Source organism: Mus musculus, chromosome 11 (assembly GCF_000001635.26).
Source record: "Mus musculus strain C57BL/6J chromosome 11, GRCm38.p6 C57BL/6J".
Classification (NCBI taxonomy): domain Eukaryota; kingdom Metazoa; phylum Chordata; class Mammalia; order Rodentia; family Muridae; genus Mus; species Mus musculus.
Window position 1 is genome coordinate 96,034,885 of NC_000077.6, and position 24,216 is coordinate 96,059,100.

At 44.7% G+C, this 24,216-nt stretch overlaps 2 protein-coding genes across 5 annotated transcripts in view; one reads left to right on the top strand and one right to left on the bottom strand.

Moving 5' to 3' along the window:
- On the top strand, positions 1-12,546 carry Snf8 (SNF8, ESCRT-II complex subunit, homolog (S. cerevisiae)). 4 transcript variants are annotated; one of them, NM_033568.3, is made up of 8 exons: positions 1-183; positions 435-485; positions 4,395-4,533; positions 6,741-6,845; positions 8,520-8,592; positions 10,277-10,418; positions 11,396-11,470; positions 12,311-12,546. In NM_033568.3, the coding sequence occupies exons 1-8, from the start codon at positions 130-132 to the stop codon at positions 12,446-12,448; spliced, it is 777 nt and encodes a 258-aa protein (NP_291046.1). In that variant the 5' UTR covers positions 1-129; the 3' UTR covers positions 12,449-12,546. The 4 variants fall into 4 exon arrangements, 3 of the variants coding, with proteins under 3 accessions (NP_291046.1, NP_001343291.1, XP_006533530.1); XR_003949456.1 differs by having other exon boundaries at positions 6-183; positions 8,520-8,618; positions 12,311-12,531; NM_001356362.1 differs by lacking the exon at positions 11,396-11,470.
- Positions 12,547-24,216, bottom strand: part of Ube2z (ubiquitin-conjugating enzyme E2Z) — a 17,934-nt gene continuing 6,264 nt past the window's right edge. Inside the window, exons 4-7 of the mRNA NM_172300.3 lie at positions 23,432-23,543; positions 20,954-21,066; positions 16,850-16,940; positions 12,547-15,530 (exon numbers count right to left, since the gene is read on the bottom strand). Of these exons, the coding sequence (NP_758504.3) occupies positions 15,360-15,530; positions 16,850-16,940; positions 20,954-21,066; positions 23,432-23,543 (487 nt within the window). The 3' untranslated portion in view covers positions 12,547-15,359. The remainder of the gene's footprint in view (positions 15,531-16,849; positions 16,941-20,953; positions 21,067-23,431; positions 23,544-24,216) is intronic.

The following is a 24,216-nucleotide window of genomic DNA, read 5'->3' on the forward strand; positions in this document are numbered from 1 at the left end:
ATATCGAGACTTCCGGCGCGCTCAAATGACGCACGGCACCCGGCTTCCGTGTTGGGAGCTGGCGACAGAACCTGGGACGCGGAGAGCTGGGGTCGGGGCTGCGGGGCGGCCCGCGGGCCCGGGGTGGGGATGCACCGGCGCGGGGTGGGAGCTGGCGCCATTGCCAAGAAGAAACTCGCAGAGGTGAGCGCGAAAGAAGCCGGGATGGAGCCTGCTCTGCCCTCGAGACACTGAATTCTCCCGGAATGGAGTTCTAGTCCCCTAAATCTGTAGAAGACAGGTTTCTCCGGAGCCCAGGGAGGAGTGATTGGAGTGTCAGGAGGCTGCTGGTTAAGTCACTGCATAAGACATATCTTTAATACTAAGGCAGTGGCAGCGCAATGGGAGCCTTGGCGATCACTGTCACAACTCATGCCGGTCTTTTTGTCTGACAGGCCAAGTATAAGGAGCGAGGGACTGTCCTGGCTGAGGACCAGCTGGCCCAGGTGAGTGACTGAAAGGCTTCAGACAGGAAGGGAGATGGACCAGGGCTGGCCAATATACCTTTGGTATAGATCGTCTCCACTGAACTAAAAATAGGATGTCAGGCAAATCCAGATTTAGGGAGAATGGCTAGTAATACTAGCTAAGATTTTTGACTGATTAGACTTGTGCGTTTCCCCTTTTTATTTTATTTGGTTATTGTCTCTTTTTGTTTTTTTTAAAGATGGTGTCTCACTTTGCTGCTAAGGCTGGGCTCCCAGCCTGTCCAGCCTCAGTCTGATCAGAGCAAATGCCACCCTTCCCAACCTTATGGTCATGTTCAATCCTCATTACAATTCCATGTCAACCTAGATTTAAAAAGTTCATCCAGTGATCTGGGAATGTACCTCAGCGTTAGAGCGTTTGCCTGACATGCACAAGTGCTGGAAGCCGTGCTCAACACAGCAAAAATTTAAACTTTCTTTAAAAACCAAAATGATAATTTTTCCTCAGAGTACTGACATTTCGCCAGGCAGAGGTGGCACACGCCTTTAATCCCAGGACTCGGGAAGGCAGGGACAGATGGATCTCTGAGTTGGAGGCCAGCCTGGTCTACAGAGGGAATTCCAGGATAGCCATGGCTATAAAGAGTCACCGTGCTGTCTTGAAAAACAAAACAAAAACGAATGCTGATATCTATCTATTTATTTTTAAAAGATTTATTTATTTAATATATGTGAGTACATTGTTGCTGTATTCAGACACACGAGAAGAAGGCACCAAGATGACATTACAGATGGTTGTGAGCCACCACGTGGTGCGGGAATTGAACTCAGGACCTCTGGAAGAGCAGCCAGTGCTCTTACCCGCTGAGCCATCTCTCCAGCCCACTGATATTTATTTACTAATAACATTGCAGTTGCATTAGGAAAGCATAAGCCAATGGGATTCACCGGCATGTCCAAAGAAGTTGAGACAGAAAGTAAAATTATTAATATTATGAGAGATACTTTGAAATGATAATCTTTAGGCATAATGATTAATAGTAAGAATGGTGGTGTGCAAGGTTGAACAGTCTGCTGGACAGATGCCTTTTTTTTTTTTTTTTTTGGAAATTTTGCTTTATTTGTTTTGTTGAGACCGGGTCTATGCACTCCTGGCAGCCCTGGAACTCACAATGTAGACCAGGTTGGCCTGGAACTCACAGAGATCCTCCTGCCTCTGCCTACCAAATGTTAGGATAAAGCCATTTGGCACCATGTCTGGCCTCTTTCTTTTCTTGCTTGTTTTTCGAGAGGCTCTTACTGCCTCTCATTGCTTGGGACTAGCAGAGTTGAACAGGGTGGCCTTTCAGTAGGCCATTCACTTGCCTCTGCCTCCCCGTGGTGGGATGAAAGGACCATGCATGCATCCTTTATTACGGTGCTTTGTAGCAAACTCAGGGCCTGGCACATGCAGTGGATGTGTCCCATCCCCAACTGTACCCCAGCTTACGGCTTTTATTTCATGTATCTCACAGTGGTGAAAACGGGCCTGACTTGTGGCACCTGTCACTCTCGGCACCTGGGAACATGCAGGAGGGCAGATGAATGACGGGTTCAGGCCCCGTCTCTAACCTCACCCTTTTGTGTATGGACTCTGAATGCGCTTGGGCATTGTGGTTGCTGAGGAAGAGGAGGGGCTTTGGCTTGAAATGGGCTTTTTTTTTTTTTTTTTTTTTCGAGACAGGGTTTCTCTGTATAGCCCTGGTTGTCCTGGAGCTCACTCTGTGGACCAGGCTGGCCTCGAACTCGAACTCAGAAATCTGCCTGCCTCTGCCTCTCGAGTGCTAGGATTAAAGGCATGTGCCACCACTGCCTGGCTGAAATGGGCTCTTGATCTGAGGAAAAATAGACAGGATGTCATTGTAATTATTTATTTTATTATTGTAATTATTTTGTTTATATGTTTGTCAGTGTGCTTGTGCACACATGTATGCAGGAGCCTGCAGAGGCCAAAAGAGTGTCAGATCCACTGCAGCGAGCGGTAGGTCATGGTAAAGCACCTAGTGTGCGTGATTGCTGGGGAGCAGACCTTGCTCCTCTCAGGGGCAGCAGTGCCAGCCACTTAGTATCTCTTTAGTCCTTCCTTCATCTCATCATCTTATCATTTTTTTAAAAAAGATTTTACTTATTATTATACATAAGTATACTGTATGTCTTCAGACACGCCAGAAGAGGGTATCAGATTTTGTTATGGGTGGTTGTGAGCCACCATGTGGTTGCTGGGATTTGAACTCAGGACCTTCGGAAGAGCAGTCGGGTGTTCTTACCCACTGAGCTATCTTGCCAGCCCCCATCTTATCATTCTTATCATAGAGCCGGTTGTGTGGCCTTGAACTTGGATCCTCCCACTGCAACCTCCCAAGCTCTTAACCACATTTTCCATCTAGATTATGCTTTTAATTAGTTTGTTTTTTGAGACAGGGTTTCTCTATGTACAGCAGACCAGCCTTGAACTTAGAGATCTGCCTGCTTCTATCTCCCAAGTGCTGGGATTAAAAGCGTGCACCAACATCCCTGGCTCCTGATTATGCTTTAAGAAGCACTTACTTGGGGACTGCAGAGATGGTTTATCAGTTAAGAGTGCTTACTGCTCTTGCAGAGGACGTAGGTTTGGTTCCCAGCACCCACATGGAACCTCACAAATGCTTATAATTCCAGTTCCAGGGCATGCAAAACCTTATGATCCCCTCAGGTTCCTGTACACATGTGATGCATGTACATATACTCAAACATGCACAGCTAAGATAAATATTAAAAGATAAATAAGGCCAGGCAGTGGTGGCTCATGTCTTTAATCCCAGCACTCAATAAAACCAAAACAAAGAAGCTCTTGTTCTAGGGAAAACAGCATGCCAGTCTTAACTGAGTACAGTCATTAAAAGTAGATAGAGATTTCTGATGATTTTATGTGGCAAATGAAGAGATGCTGGGTCAGAAGTGATTACTCTTGGTGACCTAAAAGTTTTTTGTTAATTAGAGAAAAAGGAAGGTAATAGAAATAATTCTCTTCTCTTGTTTTTTTTTTTTTTTTGTTTTTTTTGTTTTTGTTTTTGTTTTGTTTTCGAGACAGGGTTTCTCTGTGTAGCCCTGTCTGTCCTGGAACTCACTCTGTAAATCATCCTGGCCTCAAACTCAGAGACACACCTGCCTCTGCCTCCCAAGGGCTGGCATGTGTGCCACCACTGCCTGGGTATTCTTCCATTTTTAAAGACAAAATAGATTGTTGTACCTTTAGTTTAATGAATTTTTCCAGAAAGAAGAGAAAAAGCACATTTGTTGTGCATGTTGATAATTAGAACTGGGACAAGTGAAGACAAACACAGAGGAGCCAATATCATCTCCTCTCTGCCTGCAGCAAGACTGTTCTGGGAGTATAGATAAGAGCATCGATGGGAGGCAGAGCACAAAGCTGAGAACCCTTGCCAATGCCTGTAATCTCAGCACCTGGGAAGTACAGGCAGGAGGATCAGGAGTTCAAGGTCATCTCCCACTTTATTATAGTGAGTTCAAGCCAGACAGGACTCCATGAACCCATCTCAAAATAAGAACAAAGACACAAAGAAAACACAGAATAAATAGGGTAATGGTAGATCAGAAGGACATTGGTTGTTTTGTTGTTGGTACATTTCTTTGTGTGTAATGTCTGGGCTCCTGCCATAATAGATGTGAGAAAACAATTTACAGGAGTTGGTTCTGTCCTTGTACCTTGTGTGGCCCAGGGATCCAACTCAGGTTGTCAGGCTTGATAGCAAGTGCCTTTACCCCTGAGCCATCTTGCCAGCCAGAGATTGGTTATTTTGGATGCTTCTCTGCCACCAGGCTGGGGGCCTATATTTAGCCTCTGATGGTACTTGGGTTGCTCTAATCTCCCCTTGTCTTTCATAACAGATGTCAAAACAGCTGGACATGTTCAAGACCAACCTAGAAGAATTTGCCAGCAAGCACAAGCAAGAGATCCGGAAGAATCCTGAGTTCCGAGTCCAGTTCCAAGACATGTGTGCAACCATTGGGGTGGATCCCCTGGCCTGTAAGGAGTTGCCTGTGGGGAGTAGACTCGTAGAGCAGCTCACCTGTTACGTCCCTTCTGTGGGGCATCTCTAGATGGGCCTTCAAGGGAATATGGAGAATACATGTTCAGGGAACGTCTATGCGGACTGTGTATGCCCTTCTGAGGTGGAAGGTGGGGAGCTGGAATGCTGGCTGTAGTCTCTGGGCACCATCTTCCCCTGAACAATCTTTAGTACACTTTTTCTTTTCTCATGACTTTCCTCTTATTAGAAAAAGAAATGCATTTTAAAGATTTACTTTTAGGGCTGGTGAGATGGCTCAGTGGGTAAGAGCACCCGACTGCTCTTCCGAAGGTCTGAAGTTCAAATCCCAGCAACCACATGGTGGCTCACAACCATCCGTAACGAGATCTGACGCCCTCTTCTGGAGTGTCTGAAGACAGCTACAGTGTACTTACATATAATAAATAAATAAATCTTTAAAAAAAAAAAAAAAAAAAAAAAAAAAGATTTACTTTTAGGGGGCCGGAGAGATGGCTCAGTGGTTAAGAGCACTGACTCCTCTTAAAGAGGTCCTGAATTCAACTCCCAGCAACCACATGGTGGCTCACAACCATCTGTAATGAGATCTGACGCCCTCTTCTGGTGTGTCTGAAGACAGCTACAGTGTACTTACAAATAAAAAATAGCCGGGCTTGGTGGCACACGCCTTTAATTCCAGCACTTGGGAGGCAGAGACAGGCAGATTTCTGAGTTCGAGGCCAGCCTGCTCTACAGAATGAGTTAGTTCCAGGACAGTCAGGGCTATACAGAGAAACCCTGTCTCGAAAAAACAACAACAACAACAAAAAAAAAACAAAAGAACCAAAAAACAAAACAAAACAAAAAAATCCAATGGGCTATACAGAGAAACCCTGTCACGAAAAAAACAAAACAAAACAAAAAAAAACCGAAAAACAAAACAAAACAAAACAAAAAAATCCAATCAAATAAAAAAATAAATAAATCTTTGGGCCGGAGTGAGAAAAATATTTATTTTTATATTTTTAATTTATGTTTGGGGGCGCAGCATAATATATACCTCTGAGGTACAGTGAACTGGAGTTATAGTCTGTTGTAAGCTGCCTCCTTGGGTGCTGGATATGGAACTTGGGCCTCAGAAAGAGCAAGTAAAAGCCTGGTAAAGAGAGGAATTCTTTTTTTGACAGGGTCTTACTACGTAGACTAGGCTGGCCTCCAACTCGGAGATCTGCTAACCCCTGCCTCTCTGATTCTGGGATTTAAGGTGTGTGTTATCACCTTAAATTTTGTTTTTGTTTTTTGGGTTTTTTTTTGTTTGTTTGTTTTTCGAGACAGTGTTTCTCTGTGTAGCCCTGGCTGTCCTGTAACTCACTTTGTAGACCAGGCTGGCCTCGAACTCAGAAATCTGGCTGCCTCTGCCTCCCGAGTGCTGGAATTAAAGGCGTGCGCCACCACTGCCTGGCTCACACCTGGCTTTTAAAAATGTTTTATTTATGTGTGTGGGTGTTTTGTCTGCCTGTGTACCGTGTTTGTGCCTGAGCTCAAGGAAGCCACAAGAGGGCTTTACATCCCCTGGGACTGGAGTTACAGACAGCTGTGAATCACCCATCACTTTTCCAGCTGAGTTATTCTGCTACCCACCCCCACTTGGAGACAGGAGCTGGTATAGCCCAAGCTGGCTTCAGACTTGCTATGCAGCGAGGGTGACTTTGAACCTGCCTCCCTTGCTTCCTCCTCGTTCAGAATGCTGGGATTGCTGGTGTGCATTCTACATGCATGTGCCTGGCTCAGAGCTCTTCAGTAGTAAGCATGGCAGCACTTAGCAGTAGGAAGGTTTGAGTCTGAGTCTTATTTCTGGGAATGGGGGCCTGGGGGGAAGAGTCAGGGCTTGACTTCTACAGAGAGACTTCCCACTGGATAGATGCTTCAGTCCAGCATTGAGAGAAGAGAGGAGATGAAAATGAATAAGGGGCTGGTGAGATGGCTCAGTGGGTAAGAGCACCCGACTGCTCTTCTGAAGGTCCAGAGTTCAAATCCCAGCAACCACATGGTGGCTCACAACCATCCATAACGAGATCTGACTCCCTCTTCTGGAGTGTCTGAAGACAGCTACAATGTACTTCCATATAATAAATAAATAAATAAATCTTAAAAAAAAAAAAAAGAAAATGAATGAATAATACAGCGTTTATTTTTCTGTTTTTAGCTGGAAAAGGCTTTTGGTCTGAGATGCTGGGCGTTGGGGACTTCTATTATGAACTGGGTGTCCAGATTATTGAAGTGTGCCTGGCCCTCAAACATCGGAATGGAGGTAAGGGTGGTTGGGACTTGTGAACTGGGCTTTGGACTTAATTTTCTGATTGTCTTTTCTAAAATTCTGGAGCCTGCAGGCCTGTAAGGTCTTGAGACACACCTTAACTCTTTCATGTTGTTGAATCTTTGGCCGATCTCTACAGCCATGGTGAAAGGTAGGACGGTGGCCTAGTATACACTGGTCTGCATTACCAAGTTCTCATTTTAACTGTAGGTAGACTTGACCCACCTTTCTGAAATATGGTGGGGCCAGCCCAGCCTTTGAGTTCTGAGGTTCGTGATTTTAAAATTTGGTCATCTGGGGCCAGTGAGGGGACTCCGCGTGTACAGGTGTTTGCTGGGCAAGCCTGACTGCATGAATTCAGTTCCTGCTACCACAGAAAGATGGAGGGAGACAACTGACTCTGCACACTCGTTTCCTGAGCTCCATATGCATGTCTTGGCATATCCACATATATTTACACGTAATACAGTATTAACACATACTGTTTGTTTGTTTGTATATTTATTTATTTATTTTTTTGGTTGGTTTTTCGAGACAGGGTTTCTCTGTATAGCCCTGGCTGTCCTGGAACTCACTTTGTAGACCAGGCTGGCCTCGAACTCAGAAATGTGCCTGCCTCTGCCTCCCGAGTGCTGGGATTAAAGGCGTGCGCCACCACACCTGGCACACATACTGTTTATTAATAAACACACAGTAATGGTAAATAAAACTTTTAAAAATTTAAAAAAAATCTTGCTACATGGTAAGGGACACAGCTATAATTCCATTACAAAAAAACTCAGGCAGAAGCCGGGCATGGTGGTGCACGCCTTTAATCCCAGCACTCAGGAGGCAGAGGCAGGCACATTTCTGAGTTCGAGACCAGCATGGTCTACAAAGTGAGTTCCAGGACAGCCCCAGGGCTATACAGAGAAACCCTGTCTTGAACCCCCCCCAGTCCCCCCCCCCCCAAATAAAAAACCTCAGGCAGAATCATGAATTGGAGACCAGTCTGGGCTATATAGTGAGGTGAGGCTACCTGGTTACTTAGTGACCCTATATCCCAATAAAATAAAGTAAAACAGAGCCATGTATGGTTTTGTTATCCCAAGCACCCTGGAGGCAGAGGTAGGCAGGTTTCTGTGAATTCCAGGTGAACCAGAGTTATATAATGGGAGACCCTGTCTTTCAACAAAAAGTTCACAGTCAGTCTGACTACGCATTTCTGAGTTCAAGGCCAGCCTGGTCTACAAAATGAGTTCCAGGACAGCCAGGGCTATACAGAGAAGCCCTGTCTCAAAAAAACCAAAAACCAAAAAAAAAAAAAAAAAGAAATCTGACAATCAAATTGGCCATCTGGTAGACCATCTTTTTTGTTGTTCTGAGATGAGGTCTGGCTCTGTAGCCCAGTATGGCCTGGAACTCGTGTCTGCCTCAGTCTCCTGAGCGCAGGGACTCCAGGCAGGGTGAGCCACCATGCTCATGACTGTGCCTTTGCTTTCTGGCTTTCCTGGGTCTCTGCTGTTGAAAGTCTTAGCAAGGCCTCAGAGCTCATTTCTCATGGTCTGACCTGTTATTTTAGGAGAGATTGAGGGACATTTGTTCCTTGTAGAAGAGGTTGTCCATATATCTCAAGCAGTTGTAGCCATCTAGGTAATTTTTCATTTTCTTTTTGTCCCTCTCCAACAGGTCTGATAACTCTGGAGGAGCTACATCAGCAGGTGTTAAAAGGAAGGGGCAAGTTTGCTCAGGATGTCAGCCAGTATGTCCTGCTTCCAACCCTTTGAAGTATTAAGGAATTTTCTTTTTCTTTTTTTTTAAAGAGTATCTCAGCAGACAGTGGTGGTGCATGCCTTTAATCCCAGTATTTGGGAACCAGGCAGGCTGAGGCAGTTTAAAGCCAGAGCAAGTTCAAGGACAGCTAAGGTTATACAAAGAAATCTTGTGTTGGAAACCAAACCAAACAAACAAACACCCCAAAACAGGATCTTTCTGTTAACCCAGGCTGGCCTATGGAGCTTAGAGTGGCCTTGAATGGATATCCCACCCACCTATAATTCTTTTCTTAAAATTTTATGTGCAGCACCCATAGAGGCTATAAGTGCCTTTGGATCCTCTTGAACTGGAGTTTTGGTTGTGAGCTGCTATGTGGGTGATACAAGTCAAATCTTGGTCCCTCTGAAAGAGTGGCTAGTGCTCTTAACCACTGAGACATCTCATCTCTCTCCAGCCTCACCACCTCTTAGGATTACAGGCATGCACAGCACTCGGCTAGAAAGAACACGTTAAAAATCATATAGTATAGCATTCCTTCTTCCTAGTCCTCCAGTGTCTAGGCCAGCTTTAGAACCATTGCTTTGGGTTTTTTTTGTTTTTTTTTTTTTTGAGATCCCATCTTTTTTTTTCCTTTGAATTATTTATTTTACGTATATGAGTACACTGTCGATGTTTTCAGACACAGCAGAAGAGGGCATCGGATCCCATTACAGATGGTTGTGAGCCACCATGTGGTTGCTGGGAATTGAACTCAGGACCTCTGGTAGAGCAGTCAGTGCTCTTTACTGCTGAGCCATCTCTCCAGCCCTAGAACCATTCTTAATCTGTATGATAAAATTACATTCTTTTTTGTTGTTGGTATTGTGGATTGAACCTAGGTTCTTATAGTATGAACTACATCCCTGGCCCTATAAAAACAATCTTGTTTTTGAGACAAGGATCTTACTATGTAGCCTAGAACCCACTCTGTAGGCCAGGCTGGTCTCGAACTCACAGAACTCCACCTGCCTCTGCCTTAGCAGTATTGAGATTAAAGGTGTGTGCCACCACATCTGGTGTATGTTAATTTTTTTTTAATGTGCTGAGATTATTTATTTGTTGTCAAGGATGCTAGAGCAGGCACCTAAAGGTTGGGGACCAAGGTGAGGGTCAGGTGACAGGGCATAAGTTGACCTAGTTGACAAAATCCAAGTTGAGAAAAAATAAGTAAGTGTTCCCAGAGACCAGACACAATTGATGTACTGAGACCAGGAATATTAAAAAGAAAGCAAAGTGGTGGTAGGTGGTGGCCAGCCTTGCTCTTTGCACACCAGGTTTTCAGAAGAGTGGAGCTAGTGTATTCAAACAGACTTGAGTCAGCTCCTGTAGGGTACCGGAAGAGCATTCACAGGTGTCCTTTCCCTGGCAAGGGCTGTGAACCTCAAGTGTGCTGGCTGTGTGTGAGCTCTACATGTTTGTGGGTTTTTTTTTTTTTTCTCTAAATGAGTTGCCAACTACAATCAGAAAATGGCAGTAATCAGCTGCTGCTCCTATAAAAATGAACAAGCACTCTCTAGTTTGCTGTAATCCATACTACAGCCTGTTGACTTCTCGGTTTCTGTTCTGCTTACTGTATCTGAGAGTCAGGCCTGACTTGCCAAGGGTCTTTAAGCTGCTCTTACTCACTTCAGAGACGACCTGATCAGGGCCATCAAGAAGCTGAAAGCCCTGGGCACTGGATTCGGCATCATCCCTGTGGGAGGCACTTACCTCATCCAGTCTGTTCCCGCTGAGCTCAATATGGATCACACTGTTGTGCTGCAGCTGGCCGAGGTACGGGGTGTTTTTGAGAGTGCTGAGGGGCAGCCCGGGCCACAGTCCAGTCAGGAGCGGTTTCCACCTGTCCATTGCCTGAGCCTTGTGCAAAGACTGTCTTAGGGATGAACTACTCTGGCCTGTGCTCATTCAGCACATGTATTGAGCAATTGCAATGCAAAATACCTGTCTAGGCTGTGGGACAGAGGCTAATACAGGCCCTGCCTTTGGGGTGCTTACCGTATAGGCAGGTAGACAGACACGCAGACAACTACTTTTCTTGGGGCAGACTGCCCTTTTGATGTCTTAAACTACTTCATCCCCCTGCCTCAGTTTCTCAGCATGCCTGAAACATAAACATCCCCATAAACATGACAGAGACGTGTTCATTTTTCTTAATTCTGTAATATGGATCAAAATTAGATAAGCAAGGGGCTTTCTGTGCTGGAAGATGGGTAGGGTGAGGTGGTACAGCAGCTTCGTATTTAAATATTTAGATGAAATTTATGATTATCCCCATTCCTTCCTGGCTCATCATTCTGAGTCTCTTGGTGTGCTCTGGAGTTCTCTATGGAGGTGTTATTTGGTATCTTAGTGCTTTGGACCCAGTTTTTTTTTTTTTTAAAGATTTATTTATTATATGTAAGTACAGTCTAGCTGTCTTCAGACACACCAGAAGAGGGCATCAGATTTCGTTACAGATGGTTGTGAGCCACCATGTGGTTGCTGGGATTTGAACTTGGGACCTTCGGAAGAGCAGTCGGCGCTCTTAACCACTGAGCCATCTCCCCAAGCCCCTGGACCCAGTTTTTGAGGATGAACTCGACAGTCTCTCCATTCTGAAAGTCACCTGTTAGGAACTTTCACATTCTTTTCCTGCATGCTCAGGCTTGTTTAAGGGCAGCCTGTCCAGATATATGTCCTACTTCTAGGCATGTGCTGGGCTCCAGGCAGCACTCTTAACTGATTTAGTTCCTCTTTATTCCTTCCTCCAGAAAAACGGGTATGTGACTGTCAGTGAAATCAAAACCAGTCTTAAATGGGAGACGGAGCGAGCACGGCAAGTGCTGGTATGTGACAGATGGTCCTGGGGTTTAGAGACAGACTTACTTTATTCCCTCTTAACTTTGTATCAAGAAGCCCAGCATCTGTCAGTAACACTGAGAAGGCAGAACTTCCCTAAAGCTGGCCTCTTCCTTGATAATGCACACTTGCTACTGAGGGACCAGTGGTACCCACCAACTTTCCTAAAGACATAGAACCTGGAGCTCTTGATCAGGGGCATGACAAATATAGTTTGCACTGAAAATAGTACAGAGCAAAGGGAATTGGTAACCACGAGATAATTATCTGTAATTACAAACTACATATTAAATTATATGGTGGATAATTTTGCATATAAAGGCTTGCACTAGTGAAACACTTAGGTTCAGAAGAGAGAGCAGAATGAACAGTGTTTCAGTACCTTTTCCTTATCTCAGCATGTCTTTGCACTTCTGTGAAATGAGAGAAAATATGTGCCTAAAATGTGTTGGACAGTCAACAGCTTATCTTAGGAACTGAGTCAGTTGTAGTTTTAGTGCTTCCTATTTGCTCCCTGCAAAGTATCTGAAAGCCATCCAGAACACTGATCTCCACTTGCTCTGGGGAGTGAGACAGAGGCAGGGACTTCGACCCTGTGTCAGCATACACTGTTGGAGCATTGCATTCTTTCACTAACTTCAACTGTACTGCAGCTGAACATTCAGGCCTTGGCCAAAGCCAAACATAATTCCTTCTGGGTGTGTGAACGAATGAAGGCACATGTAAGTTGTCTGAAAACTTCCCAAAAGTTAAAGTATGGGGGCTGCTTAGCTCCCCAAATATAACTACTCTCCCTTTTCTCATATCAGTCCTGTTTCTTCCAACAGGAACACCTGCTGAAGGAAGGACTGGCCTGGCTGGATCTGCAGGCTCCAGGGGAGGCCCACTACTGGCTGCCAGCTCTTTTCACAGATCTCTACTCCCAGGAGATATCAGCTGAGGAGGCCAAAGAAGCCTTCCCTTGACTGAGTGTGGAGGGGTAGACAGCAGCAGGCCAGAAGATGCCCTGTCTGTGAATAAACCTGGACAACTTTGTTTATAAAAAAAAGTTCATTCCAAGTTATTTTTTTGTTCCCCCAGTATTTATTTTTAGAAGTGCCTTCACATTTCATCTGTTTTGGAGGAAGCCTCTTTTATCCAGTGAGGATAACCTGAGCAACATGTAAAATGACTTGTGTAAAACATCTAGACTCAGGGCTGGGCCAAGATGTAGCTTCTTGTGGCTAGCCTTATTATAGCTGTGAAACAAGTCACCACTTCACCAATTCAAGCTCTTCCTCATTTCCTTTCCACCCTAGCAGACTTTGCTCTGTGACTTGTCTTGCAGTCTTCTATGTGAAGGAAACTGAAGTCTGGTGTTAGGTAGAGGAAAGCAAGCGGTGCACTTAACTGGAACAGTTCCACTGCAGTTCAGTAATTTGTCCAAATTCCTTACTGTTTCCTGACCAGGTCAAGGTGGGGAATTGCTGAGTACCTACCCTGTTCTTTTATATACACTGTCCATTTGTCCTTACAGCAACCGTCTTAAGCAGTTATCTGGCTCAAAGGGGAGTGAATGCCAGAGGCAGTGCCAAAGCTAGAGCCAGGCTCTACTAGCCCACGTTACCCTATCATTGCACTCACAGTACAGGCTGGCAGGACAGAACATGCACTGGTTATTTCTTTCTGCACTCATGATCAATCAAGAGGAAACACCTTCTGTTAGAAAGCAAAATTCTCTCACAGCATTTGAATGAGATGGTAATGGAAACAAGGCTTTTTAGAGTTTATAACCCAGTCTTACAAGCTTGTCAGATCTGTGCTGGGTCAATATCTGGACACAAATACAGTGGCTTTTCCACACTGACATCCTGTAGCCTGGGCCCATCTTGACTCCCATCTGCCCTCACAGGACATGCTCACGCCCAATCTTGAAAGCTACTTTTGGTATCCACTCAGGGTTAGTTGTTCTGTCATTGACTGCTGAGAGTATAGCCCTGCACTTCCAAATGATAGGGAACCCACCACAAGTAGTTCTTTCCACAGATGCATCTACTCAGCTGCCAAAAAACTCCTTCCTGACAGGTTGGCCCAGGTGACTCCGTTTCTTTACACAAACCCTCCCACACCCACAGGCGCTTCCTCCTTCTGCCAAAACAAACTTTATTGCACCAAAAAGGAAAAAAAGAAAACTTCATTTATGTACAGTCAGATATAAAGACATCTCTTTGACTCCTGTGCATATATTTCCTCAACTTAAAACCAGGGCATAAAAGTCAGGCTGCTATGCCGGACATGCTCTGCCCCATGGCAGGGCCAAGGAGAAGATTGTCACTTGAAAGTGGGAACACTTAATGGATGACAGACAACACTGGACCCACAGACCAAAGGCATCCTCAGCCCTGGACTAGCTCTGGGAATGGAAGAGGGAAATTGGAAGCAGAGTCCCCTTTCAAACCTCCACATGACCCAGCCACCATGTAGCCAAAACAAAACTGCTCCCCAAGTGACCTGTCCCTGTCCAGTTCTCTGCTTTCTGCCCTCCCAAGAGGTCCCTCTTTGTGCCCTATCTTCTCCCTATCTCTGCAAGGGAGTCCCATGATCCACAAGTCAGAGACCTTTATAGCAGCGGGCAGGGCAGGTGGCTCTCTCCATTTCTCAGGGCTGGACACTGACCAGAAGGCCTGTATCATGTGGATCACTAACCATCCACTGGAAGCCAGAACAGCAACCCTGAAAAGTGTGAACTGTATCAACCTGGGAAGGATAGGTTCTTCTAACCCAGAGCCACTGAAAACACATATCCTTACTCAACCAGCTGAAGGGTCACTGTAGCTAAATTCAAAGAAAGGAACAGCTCCAGTGACAAAGAGGGAAAGATAAAGGGAGAAGTCTCCAGAGTCCCAGCCACAATCCCTCGAGCCATTGGCTGTCCATGCTCACAAATCCCCAGGGATGGGGGTAGGACAGAAGGGAGGACAGGGACTACAGACGTAACAGCTAAACAAAATAGGGACTAGCATTAGTCTTACCGTGCTCCACCCCAAGAAAACCACCCTCATTGACTACTATTCAGGACAATCTGTAAGAGACTATTTTATGTAGTGGCTCAAATCCCACACAGGCTGCAGCTGCCTGTGCTGGGAACCTTTCAAATCAGTGATTGTGGGGACACAGTGAGCAGCTTCCTGACGCCCATGCAGACTTCACAGAGACCTGGGCTCAGTTCCAGCTGGCTTACCTTCTACCTGTAACCTAAAATTCGGAGGAAATGGTGTGAGGGAGAAGGTGCTCAGGTGCTAGGTAAAGCTTACTGATCAGCAGCCCAGACTCCACCACTGTTCCTTGTCTTTGGTCTGTCTAGAACAGTGACTATATAAATTAGGAAAAACAAAGTTATGCTGGCCCATGGGAAATAGGGGAGGGGAAGAAAAGGGTGTTGGGAAGCCCTGCTTCAAGACTGAAGACAAACAGATAACCAACCAGACTGCTTAAGTGTCATGGACAGCACCCCCACCCAAACTCCCAGATATCCCTATAAACCACTTGGGCATGCTCCCTCTTGGGTTCTCATTTTCTGTCTTCTCCTATCCCTAATTAGCTGGCCCTGCAGAGAGGTGTGTTGGTTGTTTAGCTTTGCCAGAGGCCATCACTCCAGGTACTTTCACAAAAGTACCCTGGCCCTGATCCAGGATTGACTGTTGCCCTAGGTGCTCCAGCACCAAAGAGGTCAGACTGGGACCAGCCCCACCCCCACCCCCTGGGGTTGAGCTTGCTTGCTTCTTGCCACCTTGCGGACACCTTTGAAGGGAGATGCACAGTGCCTCTCCGTCCCTGGGGCGAGGGGAGGGGCTCTGCTGGGACTCTCGAGTTGGGGGAGGGGCAGGGGAGCAGGGTCTAGACCCTCAGGCTCCCATGAAGGTCTGTCTCTGTCCCAGAGGAGCTGCTATCAGAGTCCATTTCAGCATTTTCATTATGGAGCCTTTCCAGCACTTTCTGTCGAATCAGTCCGAGGCGCATCAAGAGGGACTGGTAGTCAAAGTGGCCCCGCTTCTCTCCAAAAGGGTCCTGTGGAAGAAACAAATAAAAAATCCACAAGGGGATGTAAGATTTAAGTCTCTAGTATAGCTTTGAAATGCATGCTCACCTTCTGGCACAGAGGAAGTACAGGTGGTCCAAATGGTTCCAAATAAAATAGTGTATTACTAGTAGCTCCAAACAGGTCTAGCTTGGGCTAACACTAAAATAGGTTTGCAATCCGAAAAGAAGCCAATATGCAAAAGAGGATATGGGGAAATTCAATGAAATATCATAATCATTGGGTGAGCCCGTGCTTTCCTTTTAATTTTTTTTTTAGATTTTATTTAATACCCCCCACCCCCACCCCAGACAGGGTTTTGCTGTCCTGAAAATCATTCTGTAGACCAGTCTGGCCTCGAACTCAGAAATCCGCCTGCTTCTGCCTCCCAAGTGCTGGGATTAAAGGCATGCATCACCACTGCCCAGCTATTTTATTTAATACGTATGAGTACATTGCCTACATGTATGTATGTATGTACATGTATATATGTATGTATGCATGCACAGGCAGCTCATGTGGTAAGGTGCCCATAGATGCCAGAAGATAGATTCAGATCCCCAGGAAGAAAAGTTACAGACAGCTGCTGTATCAGGCAGCCTGTGCTTTTAACTGCTGAGTCATCTCTCTGGCCTGAGGGCCTGTGTTTTCAACCTCTGAAAACTCAAGAAAATAAACTCCCTCCATATTCTGTCTACACAAAGGATACTCTGCTTTTCTAAGGTCACAGATAGGTGTAAAAGTCAAGAGTACGGATTTCCCAATGAGCAGTCAGTGCTCTTAACCGCTGAGCCATCTGTCCAGCCCCTACTCTTTCTTATATGAAGCCAGAACACACTTCCTCAGTAGGGAATAAACTAGTTACTACCTCTAAAGCAGGAATCAACATCGCACTATGCACGACTGCTACCCTAAGTCACCTTTCTCTGTAAGCCCCTAGGGTCAGGGACAGAATCGCTACAGTGACTGTTTTACCACCCTTGATGTTTTGAGCAGGCTAGATATTCTTATAAGAGTTTAAAGGACTCTCCTAGAAAGGAAAGGCTTATAATGTATGTTCTGGAACAGATAATTCCTACTTGACTCTGAGTATGACTAGAAACCATCTCTTCATGTTCTTAAGCAAGTTAGTCTTTTCTCTGGCCTCCTCTCTACTTGTGACATTTTATGAGATGTGGGTGTAACCTGTGTGAGGGTGATTGTCCATGCTCTGTGTGGGGCTTAGAATTAGCAACAAGAGAAGGCATCACCAACCCTGTTTTGAATACAAACAAACAAAAAAGAGAGAGAGAGAGAGAGACAATATTACCTGCATAGTTTGGCCTTGAAGATGCAGGCGATCTTTGCAGGCCACCTCATAGAAGTCATAATACTCCAGGAAGGACTTCTCCATCACTCCCCTGGAAATTAAACAGAGCAGTGGGAAACATGAGGCACGGGTCCCTCCTTCACATCCCCCCTCACCCCCCCAAGATAATGTTTCTCTGTGTAGCCCTGGCTGGCCTTAAACTCAAGAGATCCACCTGCCTCTGCCTCCCAAGTGCTGGGATTAAAGGTGTGTGGCACCACTGAAGAGTGAACATTCTTGGCTGGGTGGTGGTGGCATTGCACTTTTAATCCTAGTATTCAGGAGGCAAAGACAGGCAGATCTGAGCCAACCTCATCTAAGGAGCACAGAGAAACTCTGTCTCAGAAAACAAATGCGCATGTGCGCATATACACGCACTCGCGCGCACATGCGCGCGCGCGCGTACACACACACACACACAAACACACAAACAAGTGAGCATTCCCAGATTCAGATTTAGCTCCCCACACACACTTTTAAAAGGTAGACAACAGGAGTCCAGGACAGCCAGGATTCTATGGATAAACCTAGTCTCCAAAACAAAACAACAATCAAAGGGGGTTGGAGAGAGCTCAGCAGTTAGGAGCCCTGGCTGCTCTTCCAGAGGTCCTGAGTTCAATTCCCAGCAACCACATGGTGGCTCACAACTATCTATAATAAGGTCTGGTGCCCTCTTCTGTTGTGTCTGAAGACAGCTACAGTGTCTTCAGCTACTCATCTACATAAAATAAACAATTAAAAAAAAGAAATTAAAAAGCCGGGCATGGTGGCACATGCCTTTAATCCCGGCACTCGGGAGGCAGAGGCAGGCGGATTTCTGAGTTCGAGGCCACCCCAAGAAAAAACAAAAACCAAAAACAAAAAAACCAAACTAAAAAAACCAAAAACAAAACCCCAAACAATAAAAGAAAAAACCAACCACCAAGCAGGCGCTAGGCACCAGAACAGATGGACAGATGACTGTGAATAGCTGACGTCTCTGATAATTCTATAATCACTGAACCAGAGCACTTCAGACACTACTTGAATCGCAGCCTCATTTCACTTCATGCTCATTGTTCACTGTCCTCACAAATTTCAAATCACAAGCAATACTGGGAATCTTTAGAATGTCTGTGGAAATTCCAGTCATCTAAGCGCCTCCTTACAAGCAGAAGACATGAGCTCAGATCCCCAGAGTTCACAGTAAAGGTGGGTGTGGTGGCACATACCTGCAACCTACACACTGGGGACACAAACAGGACAATGTCTGAACTTGCTGGCTAGTCAATCTAATCACTGGAGGACTCTGGGTTCAGTAAAAAACATCCCAAATAGTGAGGTAGTGAGCTGGTGTGACTCAGAAGGTAAAGGCACTCGCTGCACACGCCTGAGGTCAATCCCCAGAACCCATGGAAAGGTGGAAAGGGAAAACCTACTCCACAAAGCTGAACGAACGCTGACCTCCACACATGCATCATAGCATCTCTCCCCAGTACTTGTATTACAACAAAAAGTGGATATAGAGAAAAAGGCACCTGACATTGATCTCTGGCCTTCACAAAGCATGCACAAATGTGTTCATACACATTAAAAGAAAAAAGAAGCAAAAATCAATCAATCAATCAATCAATCAATCAATCAATCTCGGGCTAGAGAGAGGTCTACTGGCACAGAAGATGAAACTTTGGTTCTCAGCACCCACATCAGATGGCTTACATTGCCTGTGAACTCTAGCTGCAGGGCACCTGACACCCCCTTTTCTAGTCTCCCTGGATACTGCACCCATATGAATGTATTCACACAGACACATACATTCATGTAACTAAAACTAAAATAAAAATAAAGATAAGCATTTTGGCATATATCTTTAATCCCAGAATCAAGGAAGCCAAAGGCAAGGATTTCTGAGTTCAAGACTAGCCAGGTCTATAAAATAAGATCCTGTCTCAAACAAATAAAAATATGAAAAGAAAATATCCTCCTTGGGGCTGAAGAAATATTTAAGTATTTAAGAACACTGTCTGCTCTTTCTAGAAGACCTGGGTTTATGTCCCAGCACACACACAGCTCACAACTGTCTGTAACTCTAGTTCCAGGGAATCTGACTCTGGGTACCCAAGCTCTGGAACTCACTTGTAGATCAGGCTGGCCTCGAACTCAGAAATGTGCCTGCCTCTGCCTCACAAGTGCTGGGATTAAAGGCGAGCACCACCACCGCCTGGCCATTTCATACTCTTTTTTTTTGGTTTGTTTAAATTAATAGTTTTTTTTTTTTAAAGATTTATTTATTGATTATATGTAAGTACACTGTAGCTGTCTTCAGACACTCCAGAAGAGGGAATCAGATCTCGTTATGGATGGTTGTGAGCCACCATGTGGTTGCTGGGATTTGAACTCTGGACCTTCGGAAGAGCAGTCAGGTGCTCTTACCCACTGAGCCATCTCACCAGCCCCCATTTCATACTCTTAAAGAACTGAGAAAGCCGGGTGTGGTGGCGTACACCTTTGATCCCAGCACTCGGGAGGCAGAGGCAGGCGGATTTCTGAGTTTGAGGCCAGACTGGTCTACAGAGTGAGTTCCAAGACAGCCAAGGCTACACAGAGAAATCCTGTCTTGAAAAACCAAAACCAAAACCAAAAAAAAAAAAAAAAAAAAAACAAAACCAAAAAAACAAAACAAAAAAACCACCCAAAAGACCTGAGAGGCCCAGTGGCGCACACCTGTAATCCCAGGGCTTGGCAAGTAGAGGTAGGTGGATCTCTGCGAGTTCGAGGCCAGCCTGGTCTGAACAGGAGGTCCAGGACAGCTACAGCTATACAGTTAGACCCTGTCTGGAAAAACATCCCTCATCTCCCCACCCCCCCCCCAAAAAAACCAACAAACAAACAGAAAAATTCTAGATAACTTCTTGAGTAACCACAGCCACTTGCTCTTTAAAAGCATGAACCAAAAGAACTAAACTAGCATGAACTAGACTGGGCACAACATTAGAACTACAAAGGCAGAGGCAGGCAGATCATGAGTTCCAGGCCAGCCTATCCTGATAGTTAAAATCCTGTGTGAAAACAAACCAAAAGAGCTGGGCAGACAGTTTGGTAAGCAGAGTGCTTGCTAAGTAAGCATAAAGATCCAAGTGAAGACTCCCAGCACCCATGTAAATGCTGGGCATGGCATAAGTCCATAGCCATAATGCTGCCAGGGAACACACAGGGGGATCCCGGCATCTTGCTGGCAGCCAATCAAGCAAAAGTGGTCAACTCCAGCTTCAGTAAAGAATCCCCATCTCAGGCCAGAGAGATGGCTCAGCCGTTAAGAACATTGACTGCTCTTCCAGACATCCTGACTGCTTACAACCATCTGTAATGAGATCTGATGCCCTCTTCTGGTGTGTCTGAAGATACCTACAGTGTACTCATATACATAAAATAAATAAGTAAATCTTAAAAAGGAGAGGAAGGAAATAAAAAAGAATCTTTGTCTCAAAAAATAGAGAACAAGAGAGGGAGACCCCAGTGCTGACCTCTGTGCCTATACAAATGTGCAAAACACACAAAGCAAGGAGCAGCAGATAAAAAAACAAGAGTTTGGGGCTCAGTGGTAAAGTGCTTGCTCAGCAAGCATAAGACTGTAGGTCTGTGGGGCTGGTGAGATGGCTCAGTGGGTAAGAGTACCCGACTGCTCTTCCGAAGGTCCAGAGTTCAAATCCCAGCAACCACATGGTGGCTCACAGCCATCTGTAACAAGATCTGACTCCCTCTTCTGGAGTGTCTGAAGACAGCTACAGTGTACTTACATATAATAAATAAAAATAAATCTTTAAAAAAAAAAAAAAAGACTGTAGGTCTGGAGCCAGGTGTGGTGGTGCCTAGCTTTAATCCCAGAACTCAGAAGGCAGAGTAAGTTCCAATTCCAGGACAGCCAGGGGTACATACATACTGAAACCCTGTCTCAAAACAAAACAAAAAACACAAGCAAATAAAAAAAGAATTAAAAAAAACCCAAATCGATCTTTCTCTTTCTGTTCTAAGTTCCTTGACAACAGACTGATGCAAACCAAGTCTTCAAAATGGATGGACACATACCGTAGGGGTTCAGGGCAGGGGCACTTGCCCTCCATCATGTCACAGACTGCAACCCTGATGGTCTCGTGCCGGATACATTCATTATAGTTTTTGCTGTCTCCTGGATGTCTTTCCTGTAATTTGACAGATGGGTAGTACCCTTTTAGTCAAAGAGAAAAGCTAGGCAAAGATACCTCAGGGTTAATTCAGAGTACATGACCCAAACACATACAGTGAAAGAATGAAAGAATACCTTTCCCACTGTAAATCCAAGACAACTAAGCCGTGGACCCCTGACCTCCCTATACATAAAAATACCCCTTCTATTATAGGTCAAATAACTAAACAGCAAACTCGATCCATCAGATTATTCTGAGTCTCAATAAAAGGCCTATTAAGTAAAGATTAATGGGGAACAATGCTGGAGCTACCTGGCTAATTTCTTTTCTTGTCTGTAGGTTCCTCTCTCTCTCTGAAGTGCTATAAACTTATCAAAGGAACAATCTTTTTTTTTAATACTTATTTTTTCCTCTTTTTTTAAAGATTTATTTATTATTGTATATAAGTACACTGTAGTTGTCTTCAGATACAACAGAGGAAGGCGTCAGATCTCATTATGGATGGTCGTGAGCCACCATGTGGTTGCTGGGATTTGAACTCAGGACCGTCAGAAGAGCAGTCAGTGCTCTTAACCACTGAGCCATCTCTCCAGCCCAGGAACAATCTTTAATGTTCCAAGTAAAGAGAGTCAAAAGTTGGGAGATAGACAGATGCAAATAAGTTATAAGGCACTTTGGTCCTAGGGTTCTATTCCAAATATGCATGTTCATAACTAACACACACACACATACACACACCATCTGGGAAGAAGAAAATGTAACAAAAACAAAACAAAGAAGAAGAAAACCTCTATCTCCGCACCTGAAAATTAGGACAATATTTACCTTGTTGTCAGCACAAATATTAAACAATATACAAATAGGACTAACACAACCTGGCATACAGTGGCAAATGTGTATTTCCTACACCCTTTTCTTTGCAGTATCAACTGGAATATTCCTGTCTTAACTAATGACTAGCTCCTTTAACTATGCAAATAATTAATTACCCATCTTATCTCCAAAATAATAGATAGCTCGAGTGACAGAGGCCTGTGATCCCCACTATTGGGATATAAAGTTCAAGGTCTAGAAGGTGGGAGAGATGGCTCAGTGGTTAAGAACACTTGCTGCTCTTCCAGAAGACCCATGTTTGGACCCTAGCCCCAATACCTATCAGCTCACAACCCGCTGCAACTCCAGCTCCACGTTATCCTATATCCTCTTCCGGCTTCCATGCCATGTGCATATGTGCATGCATGCACACCATGTAACACACACTCAAGTACAAGTAGCAAAAGTTTATCTTAACAAAAAAAAAGTTCAAAGGCTGCTTGGAATATAGAGAATTCAAGGCCAACCTATATAACTCCTGAGAACCTGTTTCAACATGAAAAACTCAAAGGGTTAGGGAAGTAGCTCATGGTTACGTTCCATAAATTCAATCCTTGGTATTATGGGGGCGGGGGCGGGGGGCTAGCTCAGAAGGGCAGAAGTCATTACAGATCACCTTAAGGCTATGTTCAGACTGCAGACACACTCAGTAACTCATTGGCATGGAGCTATAGAAATGCTCATCAGTTAAGGGCGCCTGCTGCTCTTGTAGAAGACCAGGGTTTGATTCTCAGAACCCACATGGTGGTTGATGTCACTAACTCCAGTCCCACAGAACCTGATGCCCTCATCTGACTCCCTTCGCATCAAGTACTCACAAGGTACACAAACACAGATACAGAAAAAAACTACCTTTATACATAGAATAAATTAAAAAACAAGACAAAACAAAATCCTAAAGTAGGCTCAAAATGGATTTCCAAATGACATTTACCTTAGCTAAGTAAGCTAACACATGCCAAATACTTAATCTTATTGTAACATTTGTTTGTTTCCTTTCTTCCTTTTTTTTTGCCTTTTGAGACTGGGTCTCACTATGAAGTCTTAGCTGGCCTGGAAATCACTACACAGACTTTAACCTCAAAGAGTCACTAGCTTCTGCCTCCCTAGGACTGGGATTAAAGGTGTGCATCACCATGCCCAGCTGATATTGCAATTCTTGCAAATAAAGACTATTTATGGGCTGGTGAGATGGCTCAGTGGGTAAGAGCACCTGACTGCTCTTCCGAAGGTCTGGAGTTCAAATCCCAGCAACCACATGGTGGCTCACAACCATCTGTAATGAGATCTGACTTCCAGCTACAGTGCGCTTACATATAGTAAACAAATAAATCTTTAAAAAAAAAAAAAGAGTATTTATGTCAGTTTCCTTTCTCTCTATACCAGTATCATATGGGAGCTATCCTAGGTAGAAAAAAAGAAAAGACTTTCTGGGGTAGCTCAGAGCACCTATAGCCCCTGATATTGCAGGTCTCAATAAAATTGCACAAGGCCCAACAGTCTTTACCTGTTCAAAGCCTGGTTCGTTGTGGTAGGGATTCTCAGTCATCAGGGACTGGATGGAGATAAGCACAGAAGAGATGCTCTGGGCTGGGCTCCAGGCAGGGCCAGTCCACGTACTGCAAACACAGCAGAGGAAGAGGGTGATGCAGAGAACAGTCAATGAGCCCTGACAGCAGCAGCATCCTACCATTAACGACTCACCGTAAGTTGCTCTTTCACTATTAACACTTGGGAAATTCCCAGCCTCTGGTTTACCCTCACTCACCAGAATAGTCAAATGCCTAAATTCTCTTATCAAATGAGAGAGAAGAAAACAGAGAGCAAGCAAGAAAAACAACTTTGAAAATTCTATTTGATCTAGAAAAGAAACAAGTGGCCAAGGAAGGCCATCCTACCAAAACAGGAACCCAAGTTAGGGAAAATAACTCTAAAGGCTGTCTAAATGCTAGCCTGTGACTTCAAAGAGCTTATAGTTAGTTATTGGTGACAGGGTTGGTGAAAGGAGAGCAGCTAATCAAAGGCATAAAGGTGACTGAAGCTACTGCCTATGAGGATACACGCTGAAGTTTATAGACTCAGCTTTGTAATATGACAAGCAGAGTCAAATTCTCTGAAGACACACAACTCTACTAAGACAGAAACGATGGCACATTTTCAGAATGTGGAGGGACAATATCTAAAATAACAGATAGAAAACTTAAACACCAGGGAAAATATCCCACCCCCACCCACTCCCACTTTTAAGACTGGGTCTTGGTACACAACCTTGGCTATTCTTAAATTTAAAAG

Excerpts from the sequence above, each read along its gene's own strand:
- Snf8 (XM_006533467.1), top strand. The coding sequence starts at position 130 with ATGCACCGGCGCGGGGTGGGAGCTGGCGCCATTGCCAAGAAGAAACTC. Across the intron at positions 486-4,394 it reads CTGAGGACCAGCTGGCCCAG|ATGTCAAAACAGCTGGACAT; the intron begins GTGAGTGACTGA and ends CTTTCATAACAG. Across the intron at positions 8,593-10,276 it reads TTTGCTCAGGATGTCAGCCA|AGACGACCTGATCAGGGCCA; the intron begins GTATGTCCTGCT and ends TACTCACTTCAG.